Source organism: Canis lupus, chromosome 37 (assembly GCF_003254725.2).
Source record: "Canis lupus dingo isolate Sandy chromosome 37, ASM325472v2, whole genome shotgun sequence".
NCBI classification, from domain to species: domain Eukaryota; kingdom Metazoa; phylum Chordata; class Mammalia; order Carnivora; family Canidae; genus Canis; species Canis lupus.
Window position 1 is genome coordinate 12,599,912 of NC_064279.1, and position 22,722 is coordinate 12,622,633.

The following is a 22,722-nucleotide window of genomic DNA, read 5'->3' on the forward strand; positions in this document are numbered from 1 at the left end:
TGAATGGGGAGAGGGGCAGAGAGAGAAGGGAGTCCTCTCCACTGAGCAGGGAGCCCAACATGGGGCTTGATCCCAGAACTCCGAGATCATGACCTGAGCCAAAGGCAGACACTTAACTGACTGAGCCACCCGGGTGTCTCTAAATCATGTTCTTTGAAAATCTTTTTTTCTTTTTTGCAAGAATTAATACTTTGCAAACCAGTGTTCTAAGGCTGCTAGATCCACCTTCATTTTATTTGCCTTAGAATATTATATAAATGTCTTATATTACTCCCACTGGTCTTATAGTCATCCCTGTTTATTCATATTTAAGATAAAAAAGTGTGTGTTGTGCTTTCTAACAATCTAATTCCCTGATTTAACAAAATTATCTCAGGTGTTTGTTTTATAAGCCTGTATTTTATAATCAGAGACTTGAAATGTACTTAAGAAGTGAGCTAAAAGTCTGGGATTCATGGGAATCTATAAATTCAGTATTCTTTTTTTAAAGATTTTATTTATTTATTCATGAGACACACAGAGAGAGGCAGAGATACTGGAAGAGGGAGGCAGGATCCCAGCAAGGAACCAGTTGTGGGACTCAATCCCAAATCCCAGGATCTCGCCCTGAGACAAAGACAGATGCTCAACCGCTGAGCCACCCAGGAGTCCCAAATTCAGTATGGTTTTCTGTGAGATGGAAATCTAGCAGCACTGTTACTATATTTTGTTTGAATTTGAAAGAGCATTTCAACATAGGAATTAAAATATGGAATACCCAGTGTCTAGTGCCAAGTCCTAAGAGTATATTAATTGTTTTCTAATGATCCTAAGGGTACAATAAGTGTTTTCTAATGAGATTATTTCAGAAGCAAGTTAATGAAAGGAACACTTTGGGGCATAAATGAAACCCCTTTGGTTCTCATTGTTTGTTACTAATCTAGCCCAAGAAATAGGAATAACAATTTATCATTCATCTTGTCAGCAGCAAAGAGGGTCACTGAAATAAAGAGAGCTAAGCATAAGTTAACAGTTTTTACCTTAAATATAAATGTGAAGCTGAAGCCCCTTGGTGGTAAAGAAGTATGTGTATACACATACACACACACACACACACACACAGATATTTACATTTGCATAAATAAACCTAGTTTGATAAGTGTCTTAGTTCAGGCTATTCTCAGAAAGTGCTACAGACTGTGTGGCTTATAAATAACAAATTTATTTCTCATAGTTCTTATAGTTCTGGGAGTCTGGAAGTCAGATCAGGGTACTAGTATGGTTAAGTTCTGAAGTCTCTTCTGGTTTGCAGACTGCTATCTTCTCATATCCTCACATGGTGGAAAGAGAGGGAGTTATCTAGGTCTCTTTTATAAGGGACTAATTCCATTCATGAGGGGTCCACCTAATTGCCTCTCAAAGACCCCCACCTCCTAATACCATCACATTAGAATTTCACCATAGGAACTTAGGGATGCATAAATATTCAGTCCATAATGTTAAAGAATCAATAAGGTGGTATTTAAGTACCAAGGTCTTTTGGTAATAGGTAATCCTATATTTTACTGTTCACATTTTCTTATAGGAAAGACTTTAAAAAGTCTAATTCATAAAGTGAAATGTTGGTTCCAAGGAATGTGACTGTATATAGACAATGGATGTTATTAAAAACAACTAAAAAAGTAAAAAAATAATATTGGGTTGGTGATATTACAGAAGAAAAGCCACTAACATATATTCTCTAAGTGATAGTTAAGTTACAGCACTACCATAAATTTCCAGAAAAATACAGATGTGGTGGGGCTTTAGCAAGTATGAATAAAGAACAATAGCAAGAAGCAATTTTCAAATCCTTATAGTAGGTAATCTTTAGGGTTTGTTAGAGAATGCTTACTCTTTTTTTTTTTTTTTTAAAAAGAATGCTTACTGTAATGAAAGCAAAAAGAGCAAGAAAACAATTGAAAAGTGTTATATTCTCAGATGACCAAGTAAGCTAGATAGACTGTTTACACTGATATTAACATAAGCTGTGTTTTTAAACTTTGTGTTAATCTGCTACTTTTCCTTGGCATAACATCTTACGGTGATTTTTTTTTTTTTTGGCTTGAAAAGCAATAACAATAATGATCCAATTCTTTTTTATCCTGAATCTATAGAACTGATAATTATTTGGTAACTTTATTCTTTTCTATCAAAAAAATCCTCCTTGCTGAGTTTGATAAGTCAGGTTCACTTTTAAATATTCCTTGCTGTTCCTGTTTAGGAAACATTTCACTTTTAAAATGAATTGCTTAAATCATTTCCCTTACTGCAATGTAAAATATAAGCAACTAAACTTGAATGGGTGTCAGATGTCTATAACCTCTAAAGGTGGTATCTTTTTTTTTTTTTTAAGATGTATTTATTTATTTTAGAGCTGGGGGAAGGGGGATAAGGAGAGAGAAACTTAAGCAGACTCTGCACTGAGCATGGAGTCCGAAGTGGGGCCCTGACAACCCTGAGGTTACGACTTGAGCTGAAACCAAGAGTCAGATGCTTAATTGATTGCACCACCCAGGTGCCCCAGGTAGTATTCTTTAGTGGTTTTAGAAGTAGTATTTAGAATGTTTCTTTAGTTTTATTTTCTCATAATATTTATAAATCTGTGGAAGTAAGATGTAAAATTCCAAGTTATTTTTCAAAACTCTTTGAGGTAGACATTTTAAAACCTTGGGAGGCTGGGTGGCCTAATTGGTTTAGGTTCTGCCTTCGGCTCAGGGCATGATCTCAGGGTCCTGGGATCAAGCCCCACATTGGGCTCCCTGCTCAGTGGGGAGTCTGCTTCTCTCTCTCCCTCTGCCCCTGTACATGCTTTCTCTCGCTCCAATAAATAAATAAAATCTTTTAGGAAAAATAAAACAAGAAACCTCAAAGATTATGCTTCAAAGGATTTTATAAATAACCAGGAAGGTCATGCTTGGGAAGTCTATATATTTCATCAGCACAGACTCATCCTCTAAGTTTGGTTTGCTTACAGAGCTTTTTACTCTGTACATATCTACTTGTTGCTGTCTGTAGAACATAAGATCTCTTTATAAATTCCAGTCATTTGGTGAGGCCATCTCTTCACATTAATGTCATTAGTGTATATTATGAATATAAAACTCTTGAATCTAAGTTTGGAGATCTTTCGGTTGTTATAGGGAAAGAGTCTTATATGAAGAATCATCTTAGCTAAGTGGAGTGAAAACAAGTGTCTGGTTACTTCTGTTCTTCCCTATTCACAAGATGCCTAGGACTAGAACTGAATATTGCAAATAATTCTCATAAAAATCCTGCTTAAATCTCCTAGCATAGTTGATTTTCAACTCAGGAAAATAAATCTAGTGTAAAGTAGGATGTTCTGGTTCACAGGAGTTCTGGTCAGATACAATCTTAATATGGTCTAGAAAGAAAATACTGTGGTATTTGAATTAACGGAACTATCACATAAAAATTTTTCCCTGGAGAAGAAAAGTAACATTTGGGGTGACCTTTGTAAACTCCATTTGGAACTGAATTTTTAATAAAGTAAATCTGTTTTAGATAGATTTGGAATTGTTTTTTACCTGGGCTGTTCTTGGTGGACTTCCTAAAACCAATATGGTTTCAGATTTTCACTTTCAGAACTAGAAAAGAAATAGAATATACTCATCTTAAAAAACAATAATACACTTGACTTACGTACAGAAAGACTGTTCTGAGTCAAGCACCTAATCATTTGGTTTAACTGAGCACCAGAAGGTTATTATTATTATTTTTAATTTGGATGAGAAACAGTGACTGAGGTGGGAAATTGCCTACTTTTCTTTTATAGGGGAGGTTGGGCCTGGTGCTGACAGAGGAGGAACTTTTTCATCTTATTTGATATGAACATACACCCAATCTCTACTTTCCTAGAATGCCAGTTGCTATCTGCTGCTTTTTTCTTTTATTATTTGTCTCTGCTCCTTCTGTGTTCATTACATCGCCATCTTTCTCCAAGTTGGAAATATGGGGTATTGGGAATGTATCAACAGTTGTCCCTCCCATGCCTTTGCGAGGGGAAACACACTGCTGAAGGGTTACTACCAAGAAATAGGACTTAGGGAAAAACCTAATCAAAAGATAGCTTTTTTTAAAAAAAGGTACCCATTTCTAGGGTTATTCTACTCTGTCTCTTACATCTAGATATTCTTCAGTATTAACTAATAGCTTAACTCTTGTCTATACATTTATATATGTTCCTCAGTTACCAAGTGGTACTTTTTCACAGTTACTAAGTTCTGTTCTTTGTGTTTTTGCTGTCTTGATATTTTTGTGCCAGGTCCTGGGTTAGGCATTCTGCATGCACTAGATTTTTGGTTTTTGTTATTACTAACTTGGTGTTTAACAGCAAAAAATAGTGAATCAGATATTTGACGCAAGTGACTGTAAAGTCCAGTCTCTTTGTACGGAGCACTCTTTCACCTAAGGTACTTCCCTATTTCATATCTACCCACTTAACCTTTCCAGGTTATTTTCCCTCAGGGCTATTTTGTGCTAGCATATAGAAACATTTCCAGTCCTGTGAACTGGTCATGTTGTTTTATACCTCCAAGCCTTTGCCCCTGACTTGGTTCTCAGCTGGTCTTTCTCCATTCTTGTCTGCTTGAACTCTTTTTCTTCTGGTGCCTGTTCAGAGAGCATTTCTGTGTGGCTTTCCTTACTACTGGCCCATCCCTGTGCCCCCACCACTATCACCATTGCCGACTCTCCCACCACAGCCACCTCCAGGGAATTGCTACAGACATTGCTGGGTTAAGGTTATTATTTTGTTTTGTATTCCCAATTAGAATGTAATATCTTTGAGGGCAGTGACTCTCATTCATCTTTCCAATTGTATTAGTCTTAATTGTAACTTGGAATTAATAAAAGGTGTTCTCTTTTTATAAGAAGATGCATACTATACTTTATACCCATTCTGAGGGAAACTATAACTGTAGAATTAATCTTGGGCAGTTTTTCAGCCTGTACCTGGTTTATTTATTTACATATGTTAAACACTTGCTGAAGGCTGACTAGTGCTAGGCACTGTGCCAGGTGTTTGTGATGGAGAAAAAGACACCTTGGGGAGGAGAAGATGATTTGAATGAGTCCAGTGTTTTTTGTATGAATTGAGATTATGAAAAATTGTAATGACATGGACCTAACTCTCAGAATGGTTTTGATAACTGGTCTCTCCTAGCAAAGTGCTTGCCACTTACTAGAAAGTCAGTAAATATTTGTTTAATTAATGAATGAAGAACCAATTAATTTGCCTGTTAATGAAGTAATGAAAAGTATAAATTTAGGATGTGGGATGCAATGTTTGTTTTTTTTTTTTTTTTCTGGTATTGATGAACATTTAAACTTACAAGCTTTAAAATCCTGAAAACCAAATTATTCATGATAATCTGAAGAAATTCTTTCTGTGAAAAGACATGTTAGTGATATGATCAGTTTGCCATTTCATGGTAGAATAGATCTGTATATAATAAATGCTTCCTATTGCAATTTTTAGAATTTTCTTTAAACTCCCCCTAATACTTTATTTTTTGTGTTAATGTGTTATCTCTCAAAAGAGGATCTTTAAGATAGCTTATAAAATATTTGTACATAGTGGTTTCCCTCCTTATATGTTCGTTTTATTGTATTAGCCTTTCCTTTTAATGTAACTTGCCCTTACCCCTTATCCTCCACACCTTTTTTGTTTTTGCAGTATCTCTTGCTCCTCCTCCTCCCTCCATCCTACAGGTAACTCCTCAGTTACCTTTAATGGGATTTGTGGCCAGAGTCCAAGAAAATAGTAAGTTTATGTCTTCTTTATGCTGTAGATCAGATTATAGGCATAAAATGTCAATTATATATGATTGGCTGATTTGTCAGTCATTTGCTGATACTTCACATACTTGAATATTATGAGCAAGTCACTGTGTGAGCAGCTAGTGTGAATAATAAAATAAGGTGAAATTCTCTGCTTTCAGATAACTTAAAATCTGGTAGTGAAGATAAGACAAAAATAAAGCACATATAAGAAATGAACGACCACATCTAACCAAGGAGATGCTGTCTAGTCACCAGATATCCCATCTTTTTCTCTGAGTTCTTCAAACAAGTAGTAGCCTAGTTTCCTATAACTGGAGTTGTAGAGTTTTGTGGCTGGCTTGAGAATCTTCCTCCAGTCTTGTGATTCCAGGTGTAAAAATGGCCGTGCTGTGGTAGGTCTCAAGGGACCAAATTGCCACCAAGTCTCCCAAGAGGCCTTGTAGATTGGCAGTGAATTTACATTGGCCTGTGGTCTGGGATCGAGACATGCAGGATCAGATAACTAATTTTCTTGACATATTCAGCTTCTCCTAGGTAAGCATTAAAGGAAATTCAGGAGACTGATGTCTACTAAACAGGAAACCTGTATCAACATTCAGTGAGGAATTGCTATCACAGAGACCAGTGAACATAGTCTGTAAGATAGAGGAGTTCTCTTTATGTGAGGGGTCTATACGAGGAGCCCACATCACAATCAAGGTTGCATGATGGGCATGGAATCTGAATTAGGGGAATTACATTAATGAAAGTTTTAATGCTATCAGTATGAAGAAGCCGAATGTATGCATCTCATAACAGGGATGGCCTCACCAGACGGATAGAAGTATTTGCACTCTGCTGTTTAGGACTCCTGCTTCTTTGGATATGGGTATTGCCAATACTAGAATGTGAGCTTTCACAAGAGTAGGAATTTTTTATTATTCTGTTGGCTGGCTCTTTCCCCAGCACATAGAGAAGCATCTGACACAAAGCAGACACTTTAGTCCCTGTTTTTTTGTGCTTCTGTAGCTAACCGAATGCCTCCTTTTTATGGACACATTTCTTTGTTGTATTTTAACTGGTTATAATCCAGTCTTACTTGCCTGAGGGCTCAGTGTCTCTTTCCAGATGCCTTTGCATCTCTGTTAGCTTCTGATAACAGTCTAATTTATGTTTATTGGAAGGTAAACAATGAGCACCTCCGATGTTTAGCAGTGTGATTGCCTTTTGGAATAGTCTTTTCTTTCTTTTCCATAGTCCTATACATTTCTCACCTACAAAATGTATAAAAATAAGAAAACTTTGAGGTGAGCTGTCGCTGATTTTACAAACATAGCAGGACTTTCACATTCAAATGAATGTTCTCTTCAAAACATTCACCTTGGAAAGACACATACTTATCTTTTGGAATTATCTTCATAGTTTTCAGGTATATTATTTTGAAGATACTCTGTGGTAGCTATTACATAGTCCGTAATAAGATAGATGTTTGGAAACAGTCTGGAATTATTTGGAACCAGGTATACTGGGCTAACTAGTGCAGCTATGATTCTATTCTTCTTAAAATCCTTCTATGGCTCCCCTTTGGATAGAATTCGAACTGCTGGAAGGCCCTTCCTGCTTAGTCCTCTTCAGCTTCCACATGCCTCTTTCTACCTAACTTTGGCCAGTTCTTTGAAGGGTTCCTACTCTCTTATCTTTGTATTTTTTTTTTCTCCTTTACATCTGACATGAAATATCCACTCTCACTCCATCCTAGCCTCTGGCCATTAACTCTTACTTACCCTTCAGGTTCAGGAAGCCTATCCTGACCCACGTAAGAGTTTTGGTCTATTGCTGTGTTTTCATGATGTAAGGCATTTGCTGCACGTAATTATAAGTGAAAAATTGGTTGTCCATATCTCTGTGACTTTTGCCTACTACTATGTCCCGTTGCTGAGCATAGTAGCTAATCATAGTAGGCTCTCAATTGACATCTGTTGAATAAGTAATAATGAAACAGAACTTTAAAGTTACTGATCTCATCCATAATAGTGTATCTTTTGAGATAACGGGCAGTGAAGTTCAAATTCCTGCTCTTCCACTAGTGTAGGACTACTTAATCTTGGAAAGCCAGTTTCCACATCCATAAAAATGAGGATTAAAAACACACTTCCCATGGTAAAGATTAAATGAAATAATGTATCAGAAAGTGCTAGCTGAGTAATTGGCACATTTTAAGTAAAAAAAAATGGTAGCTTATGTCCATCTCATTAAAGTAACTCTGAGGCATTATAAGAAATGGTAAAAATGAGCAATGGCAGACTCTTAATAGTTTTGTAGTGTAATTTCTCAAGGTGATTGTTTTGGAAGACAGTGTTCCTTTGGATCTTTGTTTTTGTGTGATTGTTTAAAGTCAAATAGGTTGATTCTTAGCCCAACCATATATAACTTGTCATAAAATCTATACTAAATCACATATCTATAGTTTTTGCTCATTTAAGAAACCCATTAGGACTAAAAGAATAACTTTTAATAAGTTTTGAAGTGCATAAAGCAGATAGGTTGGGAAATAGAGTGGCAGCAGGTGGGAGAATACTGGAATAGGCCAGGACATGATACTCACCAGACATCAGCAGTCTTCTCAGATCCATTTGATTCAATCAGTAGGCTTAGATGAAAGAAAATAAACAAGATTGCTCAAAGGATTTCACAGGAACAGTACTGGTACCTCATAAATAAGAATTCATAAATAAAATTGGGCAGCTGATAAATGCAGCTTTACAGTTTATTTTGTTGAGCTGTGCTCAGTTATGTACCAAACATTTTGAAAGCTTTGAGTTCCCTGGTTTTGGAGATTAATCTTTTAGATGTTACTATATGCTGATACTTAAGCTGTGGAAGCAGATATCTACACGGAGAAATTTTCAAATCACTCTTGGAATTCAGCTTGAAGAAATTCTGGATCATAAATTAGTTTGAACTAGTCTGAATTACTGAAATTCTTTCTATATATATTAAAAATAGCAGACACAAACATCTTCATAGATGAAGTTACCCAAAGCCTTGTTATTTCCATTCTACTAGTTGGGTAAAATGCTATTTAAAAAATTCATTTGACTATTCATGAGTACATTCTAATTTATTATAAATTAAATGTTTATAAATCTCCAAATTATTAAGATTTCTGATAACCATTCCTCATTGGATCTAATATAAAACTAAACTGTATTATACTTACCTCTTTCTTTGAAGAAGAGGATTATGTATTAGCATAAACAGGTTCCAGGAGGCTCATTTAATAACTGTTTTGGCTACACTTTATTCAACACCCATCAGCCCTGACCAAAAGGGAAGAGAAGTCATGCTTGGAGATTGGAAATATTATAGTTGGTGGGGAGCTTTCTCTTGCCCACTCATTTTTTATTTAAAACCGTTATTTTCAAATCTAGATTTATATTCCATGTATATAGAAGCTTGGATAGGAAATACTGAACTTTGCATCTCATGTAGTTTTGTTATCAGCTTGATACATTCTTAGTTTCAGATACACCACCACCACCACCACCTGTGGAAGAACCAGTCTTTGATGAATCCCCCCCTCCACCTCCTCCCCCAGAAGATTATGAAGAGGAGGAAGCAGCTGTGGTTGAGTATAGTGATCCTTATGCTGAAGAGGACCCACCGTGGGCTCCAAGGTCTTACTTGGAAAAGGGTAAGTTTCAGAGGGATATCTATGATGGGAAGACACCTCTACGTACAGTTGGAATTTACTGGTACTGAAGAGAATCTTACTTATTTTTTTACTGATAGGTAAAGTTTTGCTTACCTATCAGTGCCTATGCAATGTCTTCTTGATTTAGTTTACAAGGTTCATGATTTTTGAAAGTCACACTAGTAAAATTCTATGACTATCTGATTTTATACTGATGGCTATTTATTGTTCCTACTGAACATGCTTTTTTAATGAGTGGTTTCTGTAAGAGAAGTTTTTAAAATAGACTTTTTTTTTTTTTCTGGAATGCCTCAGGAAGAGGATGATTTTTTCCAAATTCTTATTTTTGTGGTATCTTCTATTAGATATTTTAGTTTAAGTATCTTCATATGAAACTTTCTTCAAAACAATAATGGTTTCTCAATTTCTTTGCAAAGTAGCATTGGGCTTTTTTTTTTTTTAAGTGAAAAGTTTCTCTGAAACTTTTCTGACATGACACTTTTGAGACACAGGCTTATTAGACTCACCTGGAGAGCTTACCTTAACAAATACTGGACTTCCATTTTTGGCTAAGATAAAGCAACAGTAATCAGATATACCCTCCCTCCTGAAACAGGAAAGAGTCCAGAAAAAAATACAAAAAATAGTGATTTTCAGATTTTGGACAACAGGCAGTGTGGCAGACTAAGACCCCAGGGAGAAGAAAGTCAAACAAGGTAAACCTTTGATTGTCCTAGCTTGCTAAACTAGGGGAAATTTTTGGGCCACAGTGCAAGGAGGTGGATCCCAAACAGAGCCTGAAGATCTCACTCTATAAACCAGGTAGAGATGAGAGTCTTGGGAGGACATAGAGAAGTAGTAGTTCTACAAAGACAGAGAACAGAGCTCTGGAGATCTGCATCTGCAGAAGGGTCCCTTTAAGTCTTTGATTGAATACTGATCTGTGCATGTGTGTGAAGAAACTACCTAAGATTGGAGAACAACAACCAGAAGTATGCAAAAAAAAAAAAAAATATATATATATATATATACTGGAAATAACAAACCTGGGAATAATTAACACACAAGGCAGTAATACACAAGGATAGAGAAGAGGCCTCAAAACTGTGTCCCCTTAGTGATGGGGCCAAATTAGCCCTGGACTAATGGTTGCTCTGGGCTGCCCTAACAATGCTTAAATGCAAACCATGAAAGCATCCAACTGATTTCAAGTAACTTCATTGGTTTCCAGAACAAAATCCAACATTGTTCAAATAGTCCAGTGCACCAAAAAGTGAGACTCACAGTGTCCAGCATCCAACCAAAATTTACAAGGCATGTTAAAATAAAAAAAAAAAAGGACAGCAAATATAACTCAGTCAATAGAAACAGAGCTAGAGATGACTGAGATGGTGGAATTAGCAGACCAAGGGTGTTATATAACTATTATAAATGCCCCATGTGTTCAAGAGGGTAAAAGAAAGCATAAACACAAGAGAGAATATCTTTAAAAAAAGAGAGAAATCCACATAGAATTTTTAGAGATGAAAAATAACAGCATCTGAAGTGATACTTCAGAAGAAAAGATCAGCAACTTTGATGATATGATAATAGAAACTATCCAAAATGAGAAATGGAGAAAAAATAGAAACCAAAGACAGAGCAGTAGATAATAGAAACTATCCAAAATGAGACATGGAGAAAAAATAGAAACCAATGACAGAGCAGTAGATATGTGGGACAGTATCAAATAGTCTTCATTTGCAGAAGATAACGATCTTTTTTCTTTTAAAAAAAGATTTTATTCATTTGAGAGAGAGAGGGTGGTATGTGCACCAGCAGTGGGGAGGAGCAGAGGGAGAAGCAGACTCCCCACTGAGCAGGGAGCCCCACGAGGGACTCCATCCAAGGACCCTGGGATCAAGGCCTGAGCTGAAGGCAGATGCTTAACCGACTGAGCCACACAGGCACCTAAGATATGATCTCATATGTAGAAAATCCTAAAAGGAATCCACCAAAACCTGGTAGAACTAAAAAGTGGGGTTAGCAAGATTGTAGGCCGCAAAGTCAATGTGCAATCTTAATTGGATCTTTATTTACAAGCAACAAATACTTGGAGATTGACATTTATAAAACCATACCTTTGGTAGTTACATCAAAAATATGAGATACTTAAGGATAAATTTATAAAGTATATGTAAGACCAATATGATGAAAACTGTAAAATATTAAGAGAAATTAATAAAGGCCTTAAATCAAGACATATATTATGCTCTTGGATCATTATTTAATAATTGGTTTTCCCCAAATTGATCTGTAAATTGAGTGCAGCTCCAGTAAAAATTCCAGGAGCCATTCTTACAGAAATTGACGTGGGGATTTTAATAGTTGGGTGGAAATACAAAAGAAACTAGTAAGATTAAAAAAAAAATTTTTTTTAAAGACTAATGTTGGAGGATTTTTAATTTATTTTTTAGTGGAGGATTTAAACTAAAGGGTACAGTATTCGGGACATGTGGTGCTGATAAAAGTACAGAAATATAAGTCAACAGGATACGGAATTTAGAAAAAGACCCACACACATTGTTTAACAAAGGTGTCAGGGTAATTCAATGGGGAAAGGGTAGTGTTTTTCAACAAATATGCTATAACAATTGGATATCTACCATCTGGAGAGCTTACATTAACAAATAGTGGACTTCCATTTCTGGCCAAGATAGAACAACAGTCATCAGATTAATCCTACTTAAAACCATTAGGAATGAATCCAGAAAAATTTATGTGTATGGTGAAGTAAAGGTAAAAAGTTAATGTTCATGTACTTTCTACCCTCGGTACCATAGACAAAAATTAGCTTGAAATGTATTTTAGACCTAATGTACAACCTAACCTACACAACTTCTGGAGAGAAATATTGGAGAAAATCTTTGTGTTCTGGGATAAGGAAAAAAAATTATACAGAGCACATAAAAACGTGTGAAAGAAAAAATTGATAGATTGAAGTTCATTAAACTTTTCTTCTTTAAAGATGCTGTAAAAAAAAAAAAAGATGCTGTAAAAAAATGAAGGCAAGCCTAGATTGGGAAGAAGTTTTGCAAAATAGTAAGGAGGCAAACAACTTGTAGAAAATAAATTTGACTTCACTAATTAGATGCATGAATTCCAGATGAGATGTTTAATATTATTAGTTATTAGGGAAATGCAAATTAAAGCCACAGTGAACCCAACTAAATACCACCACACACCTTCTAGAATGGCTACAGTTAGAAACCCTGACAATACCAAGTGCTGGATAGAGTATGATGAAACTGGAGCTCTTACTGTTTGCTGGTAAGAGTGCAGCATGTTTCAGCTACTTGACAAAACAGCTGTCAGTTTCTTATGAAATTAGACATATAGTTGCCAAGCTGATTTGGCAATCCTTTCTTACGTATTCTATGTTCACAAGAAGTCTTAAAATCAAACATTCATAGCTACTTTATTTATGGTAGCTAAAATCTGGAAACAACCCACATATCTTTCCAACTAGTGAATGGATAAACTAGTTGTGGAATTAACTACCATTCAGTGGAATACTGTTAAGCAAAGAAAAGGAACAACCTTACTGATACAAGCAACAGTATGGATGGATTTCAAGCATTGTACTAATAAGAAATCTAGACACTAAAAACTCATACTTCATGATTCCATTTAAATAAAATCTAGAAGATCAGTGGTTTTTAGGAACCAGTACAGGTTGGAAAGGAAACTTCAATGAACATGAGCAAAATTCATTGAACTCTACATGTAAGTGGTTGTATTTTGTATCTGAATTACACCTTAGTAAAGCTGTTTTTAAGGGGGAAAAAAAAGGAAGTCCAAGGTACTACACTAGGATATGGCTTTGGTCATTGACATGTTCTCAAACTTCTTTTTTTTTTTTTTTTTTAAGATTTTATTTATTTATTCATGATAGTCACAGAGAGAGAGAGAGAGAGAGAGGCAGAGACAGGCAGAGGGAGAAGCAGGCTCCACGCAGGGAGCCCGATGTGGGATTCGATCCCAGGTCTCCAGGATCGCGCCCCGGGCCAAAGGCAGGCGCTAAACCGCTGCGCCACCCAGGGATCCCTGTTCTCAAACTTCTACATGATTTTAACAGATAAAGTGATGACATTTTTCAGCTTTGAGAAAGCAGCTCAGTTATTCCTTCAGAGAAAAACAATCAAAGAAAGGTTTTACTTTCTAAAATTGTACTCTTCAGTGAACATGTAAAAAACCTGGAGAAGTTTGTGAGAGGGAAGTGAGTTGTTTTCAGTCCAATTAACTCTTTAGAGTTTAAAAGAATATGCCTGAATTGTTCCCTAAGATGTTCTTCAAAGTTTGATTTATCTGTTAAGTTCAGATCTTTTAAAACATGAAAATCAAATAAGCTCATTCTTTCTGACAAAACAAAAAGACCCAACCATGCTTTGCTTATGGTTGCTTTTTTGTTTGAATGTGCATCAGTGTTAAAGCTGCTGCCTAATGACTCATTTTGTTAGCTTAGACTGTAGTAGGGCCTAGGTCTCAACCCTGCCTGCATTTTAGAGTCATCTAGGCATCATTTAATATATCTGCACCTCCAGACCTATGAAACCAGAATCCATGGGCATGCAACCCAGGCATCAGGAATTTTTAAAGTTCTACCATTAATCCCAAAGTTTAAGAACCACTGCCATCGGAGGTGTGGTTTATCTTAACCCTTGATTATTGCCCATATTAGCCAAATGAAGATAATGTATAGATGTAAGTATCTTGCTTTAACTTGGGTAAAGAACAGCTATTTTCATGTATTTATTATGTCCTAGGCAAAATGCAAGGACATACGTAAGGCAGTTGGTGTCCCCATTTTGCAAACTGGGAAATTGAGGTTCAGAAATAATTTATATAACAGAAAATGTTAGTACAAAAAAAGTAGTATATCAGTAGTTATTAATGATAAAAGAAGGTAACATCTATATAGATGGTGTTTACTTATCCTAACCAAGGCCCTGGGCTGTATCTTGTATGTTCATTGCTTCTTTTAATATAACAATGTTTATATTGTTTGTAATATAACAATGTTATATTGTGTTAGGCCTATTGTGATTCCCATTATTCAGTTGAGTAAAAAGCTTAGGAAAGTAAGTATGCTCTGAAAACTTACAAGTGGTAGAGCTGGGATCTGGACTAGATAGTGAAACCCTACAGCCTACATTCTTTTTTTTTTTCCCCCTCCTAGAGCCCACATTCTTACCCACAGTCCTAAGCTTGATCTGGGATGGAATCTTAGCTGAACTCTTTATTAAAGTTATCTTTCTGGCAAACTTTAACTTATTTGTCAGTGCCCATTTTATATCCCTTCCTTCCATCAGGTCATCTGTTCTTGTGTTCTTGCAGCTTGGTGACATAACTTCTTGGTAGAAATATAAACAATGTACTGTAACTTAGCAGATGACATCTCTGTCCTCACAAGACTAGGACAGTCCCTGGTCCTGTTCACCTTTGTATCTCTAAAAATCAGCATGGATGCTCTATTAATGATTGTCAAAAAGTGAATAGATAATCCCATCTGGGGATTCCAGGAAGCTTCTCAGAGGACACATTTGTGTTGTGTCTTGAATAATGAGTAGGAGTTTCTCAGGCAAAGAAGAAAGACAAGAAGGGCCGTCCAGGCAGAGGGGATCCTCTAAGTGAAAGGGCACGGCCTTTGTGGATATGGTGAGTAGTGTCACATGCCACATGGTGGTTGTAAGGAGAAGGGTGGGGCATGAGTGTAGGAAGTTCCAGAAGTAAGTTGTAATTAGTGGTGGGAAGCCTTGACTACTACTGAGGTGTTTGCATTTTTTTCTTTTTTTTAAAAAAAATCTAATGGTAGAGGGGAATTGTGGAAGATTTTTAAGCAGGTTAATAGTAAGTTCCCATGAACTTATATTTTAGCTTTTTTTTTTTTTTTTTTTTTTAAGATAACCTGGTAATAGTGTAGAGTAGGCAGTAAGAAAAATAGGAATTGGGAAGACCAGGTTGGATAGCTCCCTCAGCAAGAGATGAGGGCCTCAGCTGAGGTAGTGGTGTTGAAAATCTTGTTCACATTCTTCATGTGGCACTGTCACTCAATTTTTAAAACTCCTTTAGCATTATCTGCCCAAAATCAAATAATGTTCGGTCTTGAAAAATTATGTTTGATCATGTGTCCGTTGGTAACTCCAGTATAATACTTGTTAAATTTTGTTAAAAGCAAGAGTGGGGGATGCCTGAGTGGCTCAGCAGTTGAGCGTCTGCCTTTATCTCAGGGCATGATCCTGGGGTCCTAGGATCGAGTCCCGCATTAGGCTCCCTGCATGGAGCCTGCTTCTCCCTCTGCCTATGTCTCTGCCTCTCTATGTGTCATGAATAATTTGCAGACAGGTTGGGTCTGATCATGGAGTAATTCTTTAATACCACACTAAGTATTCTGAATTATCCCTTTGGCACCCAGAGCTGTTTTGTACTTTAAGGTAGTCCACAATTAAGGATAAATAGGAAATGAGAATTTTTATGACTGATGTCTCATCTCCAGCAGACTAGTTTTAGGAAGCAGTGTGTATGTGTGTCTTTAATTCCAGTATAGTTAACATATAATGTTGTGTTAGCTTCAGGTGTAAGGAAGCAGTATTTTCAAAGTTGAGAATCTAGAAAGTGTCTCTATGTAATTATCTGTCACTCATATTGGTTATAAAATCTTTGGGTACTAAGTGCTATGTGTATTCTTAAAGACTGCTGCCCTGACTAGGGCAGTGACTGGTGATGAAGGAGAATAGGGTTTGGATTTGAGAGATGTAGGAGGTAGAATTTGTAGAACTCACAGGATATTCTCCTTCTGATTATTTGCAGTGGGTTTGCATTTCCAGACGCATCAAGAATGTTATCTACTCAAGAAAAGCTAAAAATAAGGTTGACTAGAAGTACGAAGTACACTACATATCTTATATTCTCTTATATTTAAACTTCTGTGTCATCTAATTGTATTTGTATTTAGATGTTTGGTTATATTTTGAGAAGTAGACACTATAAACTCTTCCTAGTTTCCTCTGAAGTATTTTCTGGTATCCTTAATAGATTTCTCTATAATGGCAAATAGAGATTAAGAAAGCCCTTTAATTTTTCAGCCCTGGTGGCTCAGCAGTTTAGTGCTGCCTTCAGCCTAGGGCCTGATCCTGGAGTCCCTGGATCGAGTCCCACGTCGGGCTCCCTGCATGGAGCCTGCTTCTCCCTCTGCTTGTGTCTCTGCCTCTCTCTCTCTTTCATTAATAAATAAAATCTTTAAAAAAAAAAAAAAAGCCCTTTAATTTTTACTAAAGCATGCCAGAAACCATTAACTAGGGCAAGTTGTGCTACACTGTTAAGTCCTTGTTGTAATTTTGTTTTCTTATTTATGTGAGGATTAAGTTTACATGAGAAACTAACAGTGTTAGTGTATACTTATCAGATTGATGGCTAGATGGAGATTTTATTGAATAAAGATCTGAGTGGTATAATAAAGGTACAGAGGATCCTTTTATTTAATCTTCCTGTGGAGTTGAGCAAGTTATAAGGTATCCCAATTTAACTAAACTGTAGAGGTCTAATAATTAGCAACCAGAGATTATCTCAGATATTGTTGAAAGCCCCCAATTACCAAGTTATTTAAACAGTGAAAATAACAGGAGAGCTTACAGGTGTCTTTGTTTTCTTAAAATTTTTGGCTTGTCATTGTGGATATATTAAATTGGCACAACGCAGCATGCGTTTTGGAAAAATATATATATCAAATCCCCATCGTTGACACACAAAAAACTTGTGGGAGTTTCACCACTTATTCTACTTCATGAATAGGCACAGGCTTTAGAAAATTTGAGTGGATGTAAATCTACTATTCCCTTATTTTCTCTCATTTGCCTTTTATGGTGCACCTCACTGCACTAGTATACTTCTCATGTTTAAAGATACATATTTTTATACAACACGGTGCTTCAACACAAACTCAACTGAAGTAGCAGCCATCTTTCCCAGTTCTGGGATTGTGCATCTTTCTTCAGTAAGGTATTTTCCTGTAGGTGCTTGAAGGGTAAGTCTGACTAAATGTGAATTTTTTTGTTTTTTTTTTTTTTTTTTTTGCCATTTATACTGTTTTGAACCTAACCTCTCCAAGATGGGATTCTATTGTATATAATGGGTATTAGAAAAAAATTTTTCTTTAGTCTGTGTTTAGAAACTCACTGAAGTGCTGCATAAGTTGGGAAAGGATGGACATTCATTTATTTCTGTCTTTCTGGGGGATGTTATTCTTTTCACATCCTGGTTTTGTTTTTGTTTTGTTTTTTCCCCCCTCCAGTTGTGGCAATTTACGATTATACAAAAGACAAAGAAGATGAGCTGTCGTTTCAGGAAGGAGCCATTATTTATGTCATCAAGAAGAATGATGATGGTTGGTATGAGGGAGTTATGAATGGAGTGACTGGGCTCTTTCCTGGCAATTATGTTGAGTCTATCATGCATTATTCTGAGTAAAGCTCAGCAGCGCTGTGTCCCCTCACAGGAATAGTCAGGTCTTCCCAGATTATCAAAGGCCCTGGGGATTCCCCTCCAATGAAATGAAGGAAGGATACAAATGACACAAACTATTTGTTTTTTTGGTTTATTCCCCAGTATTAAAAAAGCAAGCTGAATCTGAACAAATGGATCTTTCTGCCGTTATTTGTACTATGCTGAGCTGTCTGGATTAAAATAGACCATTTCTAAATATGTCAGAGGTAAAACAGCATATAACCCTGTAAAACAAATCAGGTTAAGACTGATTCAGAAAATCTGGGATCTTTCTCAGGAATACTGTACACCCTTGGGATTTCTCCTCCTGCAGAATCTGTGGCATTGGGTGTTCTCAGTGCCTGTGCTAAAGGGTCAGCCTTGCAGCCTGGTGCCGTACCCTAGCCCCACACTTTCTTCTACTTGTATGAGGAGGAGCGAACTAGTATTTAAATATCCTACTTAACCGTTTTGATAACCATTTCGATGGCTTATTTCCTCTTAACACTGTAAATTCTGCATTCTCTCAGCACTTGAGTGCACCAAGTGAGTTAATGCTGCAGACTTGCATTGACTTCATGTTTTTCAGTTTGTAGATTGAGGATGATGAAATGAGTCCCCAAATATTCTGAGAGTGGTTAACAATTGCTGGTTTGATTTTACTGTGTTGCTGCTGCATGAGACTACACTGCCAGGGATGGCTTGTGGACCCAGACGTGTGGCGTGTGGTAGCTTGGTTCACACACTGAAGTAGGCATTGAGGCAAGATGTGAGCTTCCTGAGGTTCTGAAGAGACTGAACTGGAGGAAATGTTCTGCTTAGTAGGCTTCCTAGACTGTTGCCTTAGGCACGGTTTCCAGGAATCTAGGAGGTCAGACCAGCTATTTTTTTTACTTCTTTCACTATTTAGGAAAACATTCTTTTGAAAAATAGCAGTTCTTTTCAGGTCTCTTGACAGTCACTGGGAATCAAAGGCTTGCTCCTATGCTCTCTGAATGTTGTTAATGGCCAGTGTTAGCTGCTACTGAGTTTGCTCACTTAGTTCTAGGAAAGGTAAATACTCTCCCAGTTTTATGATTGGCTTTTGAAGTTGCTGCTCTTGGCAAGAATTTGAACCTTTTATCTCAGACGAAGACTAGTGGGATAAGAAGTATGAGGCCAAATACTTACCCAGTTACATAGATAAAAATTAAGATAACTTTGAGCAAAACAATGATAAATATTTTTTTGTCTGTACAAGTTACAGCTTCACATTCAGTGAAGTTTGTAAGGTAGACGGCTTTAGTCATCACTTCTTTAATCAGTTTAAGACCTGAAAAGGTCCAGGAGGGCTTTGCTGCTCAGCAGCTGGATACTATGGGGAGGACCCAGCTCCATGGGTTTGTCCCAGTTCAGGGGCTTGACCAGAAGAGCCCTTTGCCAGGTAATTTCCCAGTTCTGGGTGAAAGGGGGAGAGGCAATCACTGCACTTATTTCAAATTTGAAGGCCTTGAAAAGGATAGTGTAGGTAGAGGAATTTGATTGAAAAATGAACAAGTGCACTGGTGTATGAGGGAATTCAGATGGTGTAAGCAAAAGTTAATATTACACTTGTGAATCTGTTATCTGCGCACAAAACTTCATCACCATTTAACTGAGACCCAGCTATAGAGTTCCCTTATCAAGACTTTGTTTCAAAATTGCAGAAGTTTCCCCACAAACAAGTTAGCTGTTTTGCTTTTAGATTTCTTCAACACTTTGAATTTAGCTTTCATTAACTTGCCTCCACTTCATGCTTTTGTCAGGTCATCTTGACATTCTTTATGCCCTGTTTTCCTTTAAAGCAATGGCCCTGAATGTCCTCTGAGCTTCAGGTTCCTTACTACCAGGACCACCTGCCTGGAGAGATCAAAGTCATCTTAGCGTTGGCATAGAACTAGGAAAACTGTTTTAAAATTAGATATGTTCCAGTTTTTACTTAAATAGCTTTGTGCTGAGAAAGCTTAGTGGATTTTTTAGGCAAGAGGGTATTTTGAAATCCAGTATAGTTCTCACAGCTCACACCTACAGAAGCAGGGAAGATAATTGTGCAAAAAAGTTGGTGGTGGTCAGCTTGCCTGTTGGACGCCTGCTGGATCGTGGCATGCAGCAGACACTGACGCAGCCCTTCACAGGGAAGGCCTGCGGTGGAGGGGGATCCACGGGGCAGTGGACTTTTTCTATATTATTTAGTACTAACGTATACAATTGTTTTTAAAACACCTGTTGGTTTTCTGCATATTTTAAATTTCTGTACAGTTTTGAATTCTATATATTGTCTTGGAAGGATGCTATGTAATGATGACTGGCCAGGCCTACAGTAATTGGAGACTTTTAATGTATGTAATATTTCATAGATTGCATGCTATTAATAGTCTGTGAAGGTAGTATTTCTTGATTTATTGTAAGTTCCCCCCATTTATCTTTTTATGAACTACAGGATGGTTGGTAGTAGGAATTCGAAATGAATGCAGAAATCTTACAGGATACGTAATATTGTGGCAAAGATGATCCAAGTCTAAAATCTGCTGACTAGTAAGCAACCGTTTTAACGGGATAGAGGGACTCTAATGGGAGAGGGATTTTTTTTTCCTTCTGAAGTGCTTCTTTTTTTCCTTAAAAAAGTGACTTAAGAGGCCCCCCTGCCCCCTGCCGCTTTGGTACTACTGTTTTAAAGGCCATAGGGAAATGAATGAAAATACACTTCCTTGTTGACCTTATGGCCAAGGCAATAAATCAAAAACCAATATAGTGTGAAGATCTAGACCTGAGAGATTCAGCCTGTTGTATTTGGAATAAATATGAATCTTTTAAGATGTCTTGTTCAGTATTGTTTGGCTCCTTGCTTTCTATCTCCCTCAGGGGCACCTGCTGTTCCCATCTTAGGGTTGGCAAGGGCCTGCCTGCTACTTTTGCTGTGTTTCTAAACATCACTAGGTGAGACATTCTCATCCCTCCCCTTCTTTTCCTCCTCCTGCTGCTGTTTATTACCCAGCTAGAGGTTCATGCATCTCTACAATGAGGTCTGTGATGGAGCTGTGCTCCCCAACAGTCTTATGTTGATGACAGAGGAATACTTAGGATTTTTCTGCCTGAGAGGCATCAAAATGATAGTAGTTTGCTTTTATCCTTTTGTGTTCATTTTCTTTTAGCAGGTACCTTTCTGCATTAAGAACTGTTCCTTTATTTTTTATTTTTTATTACCTTTTCTCCTGGTGGAGAGAGCATGACATGTCCTGAAGGCCACTAAGGGTTTGATGGAGGAATTGGCAGGTGACTGCCAAGTCTTCGAAAAGAATGGGGATCTGAATCACTTCCCATCTGTTCACTTCTGAACTTCTTTGGCCAGGAACTCCTGACTGGTGTTAAGGTGATGATTTCCCTCACATGATATACTTAGAATCATAGAATTTTAGAGCTAGCTGAGATTTTAAAAATTCTAGTTCATTTTCATTTTAACTGATAAGGTTAGATGTTTCATTTCAGATAACAGCTGGTTAACAACGGTAGAGTTCCTGACTCATGCCTGTGCTTTCTACAGCTGTCTTAACTGAATGTGCTGTATGTTTCTTTAAAAATTACGAGTGCTACTTGATGTCTTCAGGAAGATACTTGAAAAGATATGCTGTTCCAATAAATACCATCAGTATTCAAACTGTTTAAAAGGAGTGTACTCAGCGCAACCTTAATTAGTGAAAATAATCTTCGTGTTAACCCCTCTACTACTACACTCAGTACTATGTAGCAAAAATAGGTAACCTGATTTCAGCACTGGCAGGAGCACAGCAAACAGCCTTATCTGAGAGAGCCTTATTTATAAAACAGTTCTTAAACGGAGGCGTTGTGCTCATAACCTTACGTTTACTTCATGCTGATCTTTGGTCCTGTTTCTTACTGAGAATGTCATAATTCTTAAAAAAAAAATTGACAAATGAAACGATAGGGCCTAGCTGTGTATAAGTGATCCTTGCAAAGTATCTTTTTTTTTTTTTTTTTTTTTTGTAAAACACGAAAACAAAAAGCTTATTTTCACATTATGGTGAAAATGTCTTTTGCAACTTCAGAACTCTATGGAAAAGCAGTTTTTCATATTTTGTGTCCATGCATCTTTTTTCTTAAAATAGTTTACAAAAAAGAATGTTAAACAATTTGTGATCTGGCCAGTTGTATTTTTAAGCTCCTGCAGGGAGGGTTGGTGTTCGGAGTTGAGTAGAAATCATGCAGGAAAACTTGAGGGAGCAGTCTATTGCCAGTAATGTTTCTCGTGTGTGCCATTAAGCCACCTCCAGATGAATGGGGGAATATTCACTTTTTAATTTCAAAATTGTGATTTGAAATTGTTGCTGTGTACTAAGAACTTGACCTAAATAAAATTCTACAAAGTATGTCCAAATGTCTTGTGAATGTTTTCAAAGAGGTTACTAAGGTGGTAAGTCGAAGTGTACTAGAGAAAAATCCTTCCCTGTTGCTGTAACTTAACATGAGGGTTTTCTGATCACTTGCCCCTAAATACAATTCCTTTAATACAAACTTTAATACAAAAAGGAAAGTGTTGGGTTTTTTTTTTTGCTGTAGTTTGGCAAATGATAGTGATTTGTGACTACATTATAAATACACATTTAGGGACGTACAGCTGGTGGAGCGTCAGCCTTTGGCCCAGGGTGTGATCCTGGGGTCCCAGATCAAGT

At 37.0% G+C, this 22,722-nt stretch overlaps 2 protein-coding genes across 51 annotated transcripts in view; one reads left to right on the forward strand and one right to left on the reverse strand.

Moving 5' to 3' along the window:
• Positions 1–22,722, forward strand: part of ABI2 (abl interactor 2) — a 119,076-nt gene that overhangs the window by 93,173 nt on the left and 3,181 nt on the right. For 17 of the 50 annotated variants that reach the window (XM_025442227.3, XM_025442241.3, XM_025442228.3 and 14 more), the window contains 3 exons: positions 5,717–5,803; positions 9,323–9,496; positions 17,826–17,918. In XM_025442227.3, the coding sequence (XP_025298012.1) occupies positions 5,717–5,803; positions 9,323–9,496; positions 17,826–17,918 (354 nt within the window). Of the gene's footprint in view, positions 1–5,716; positions 5,804–9,322; positions 9,497–17,825; positions 22,420–22,722 lie in introns of those variants that run through there. The other 33 variants (XM_025442235.3, XM_035710758.2, XM_035710745.2 and 30 more) reach the window with 6 other exon arrangements.
• The window catches only part of RAPH1 (Ras association (RalGDS/AF-6) and pleckstrin homology domains 1), a 116,556-nt gene continuing 102,241 nt past the window's right edge, over positions 8,408–22,722 (reverse strand). The window contains exon 16 of the mRNA XM_049106675.1: positions 8,408–8,452. Coding sequence (XP_048962632.1) covers positions 8,441–8,452 — 12 coding nt within the window. The 3' untranslated portion in view covers positions 8,408–8,440. The remainder of the gene's footprint in view (positions 8,453–22,722) is intronic.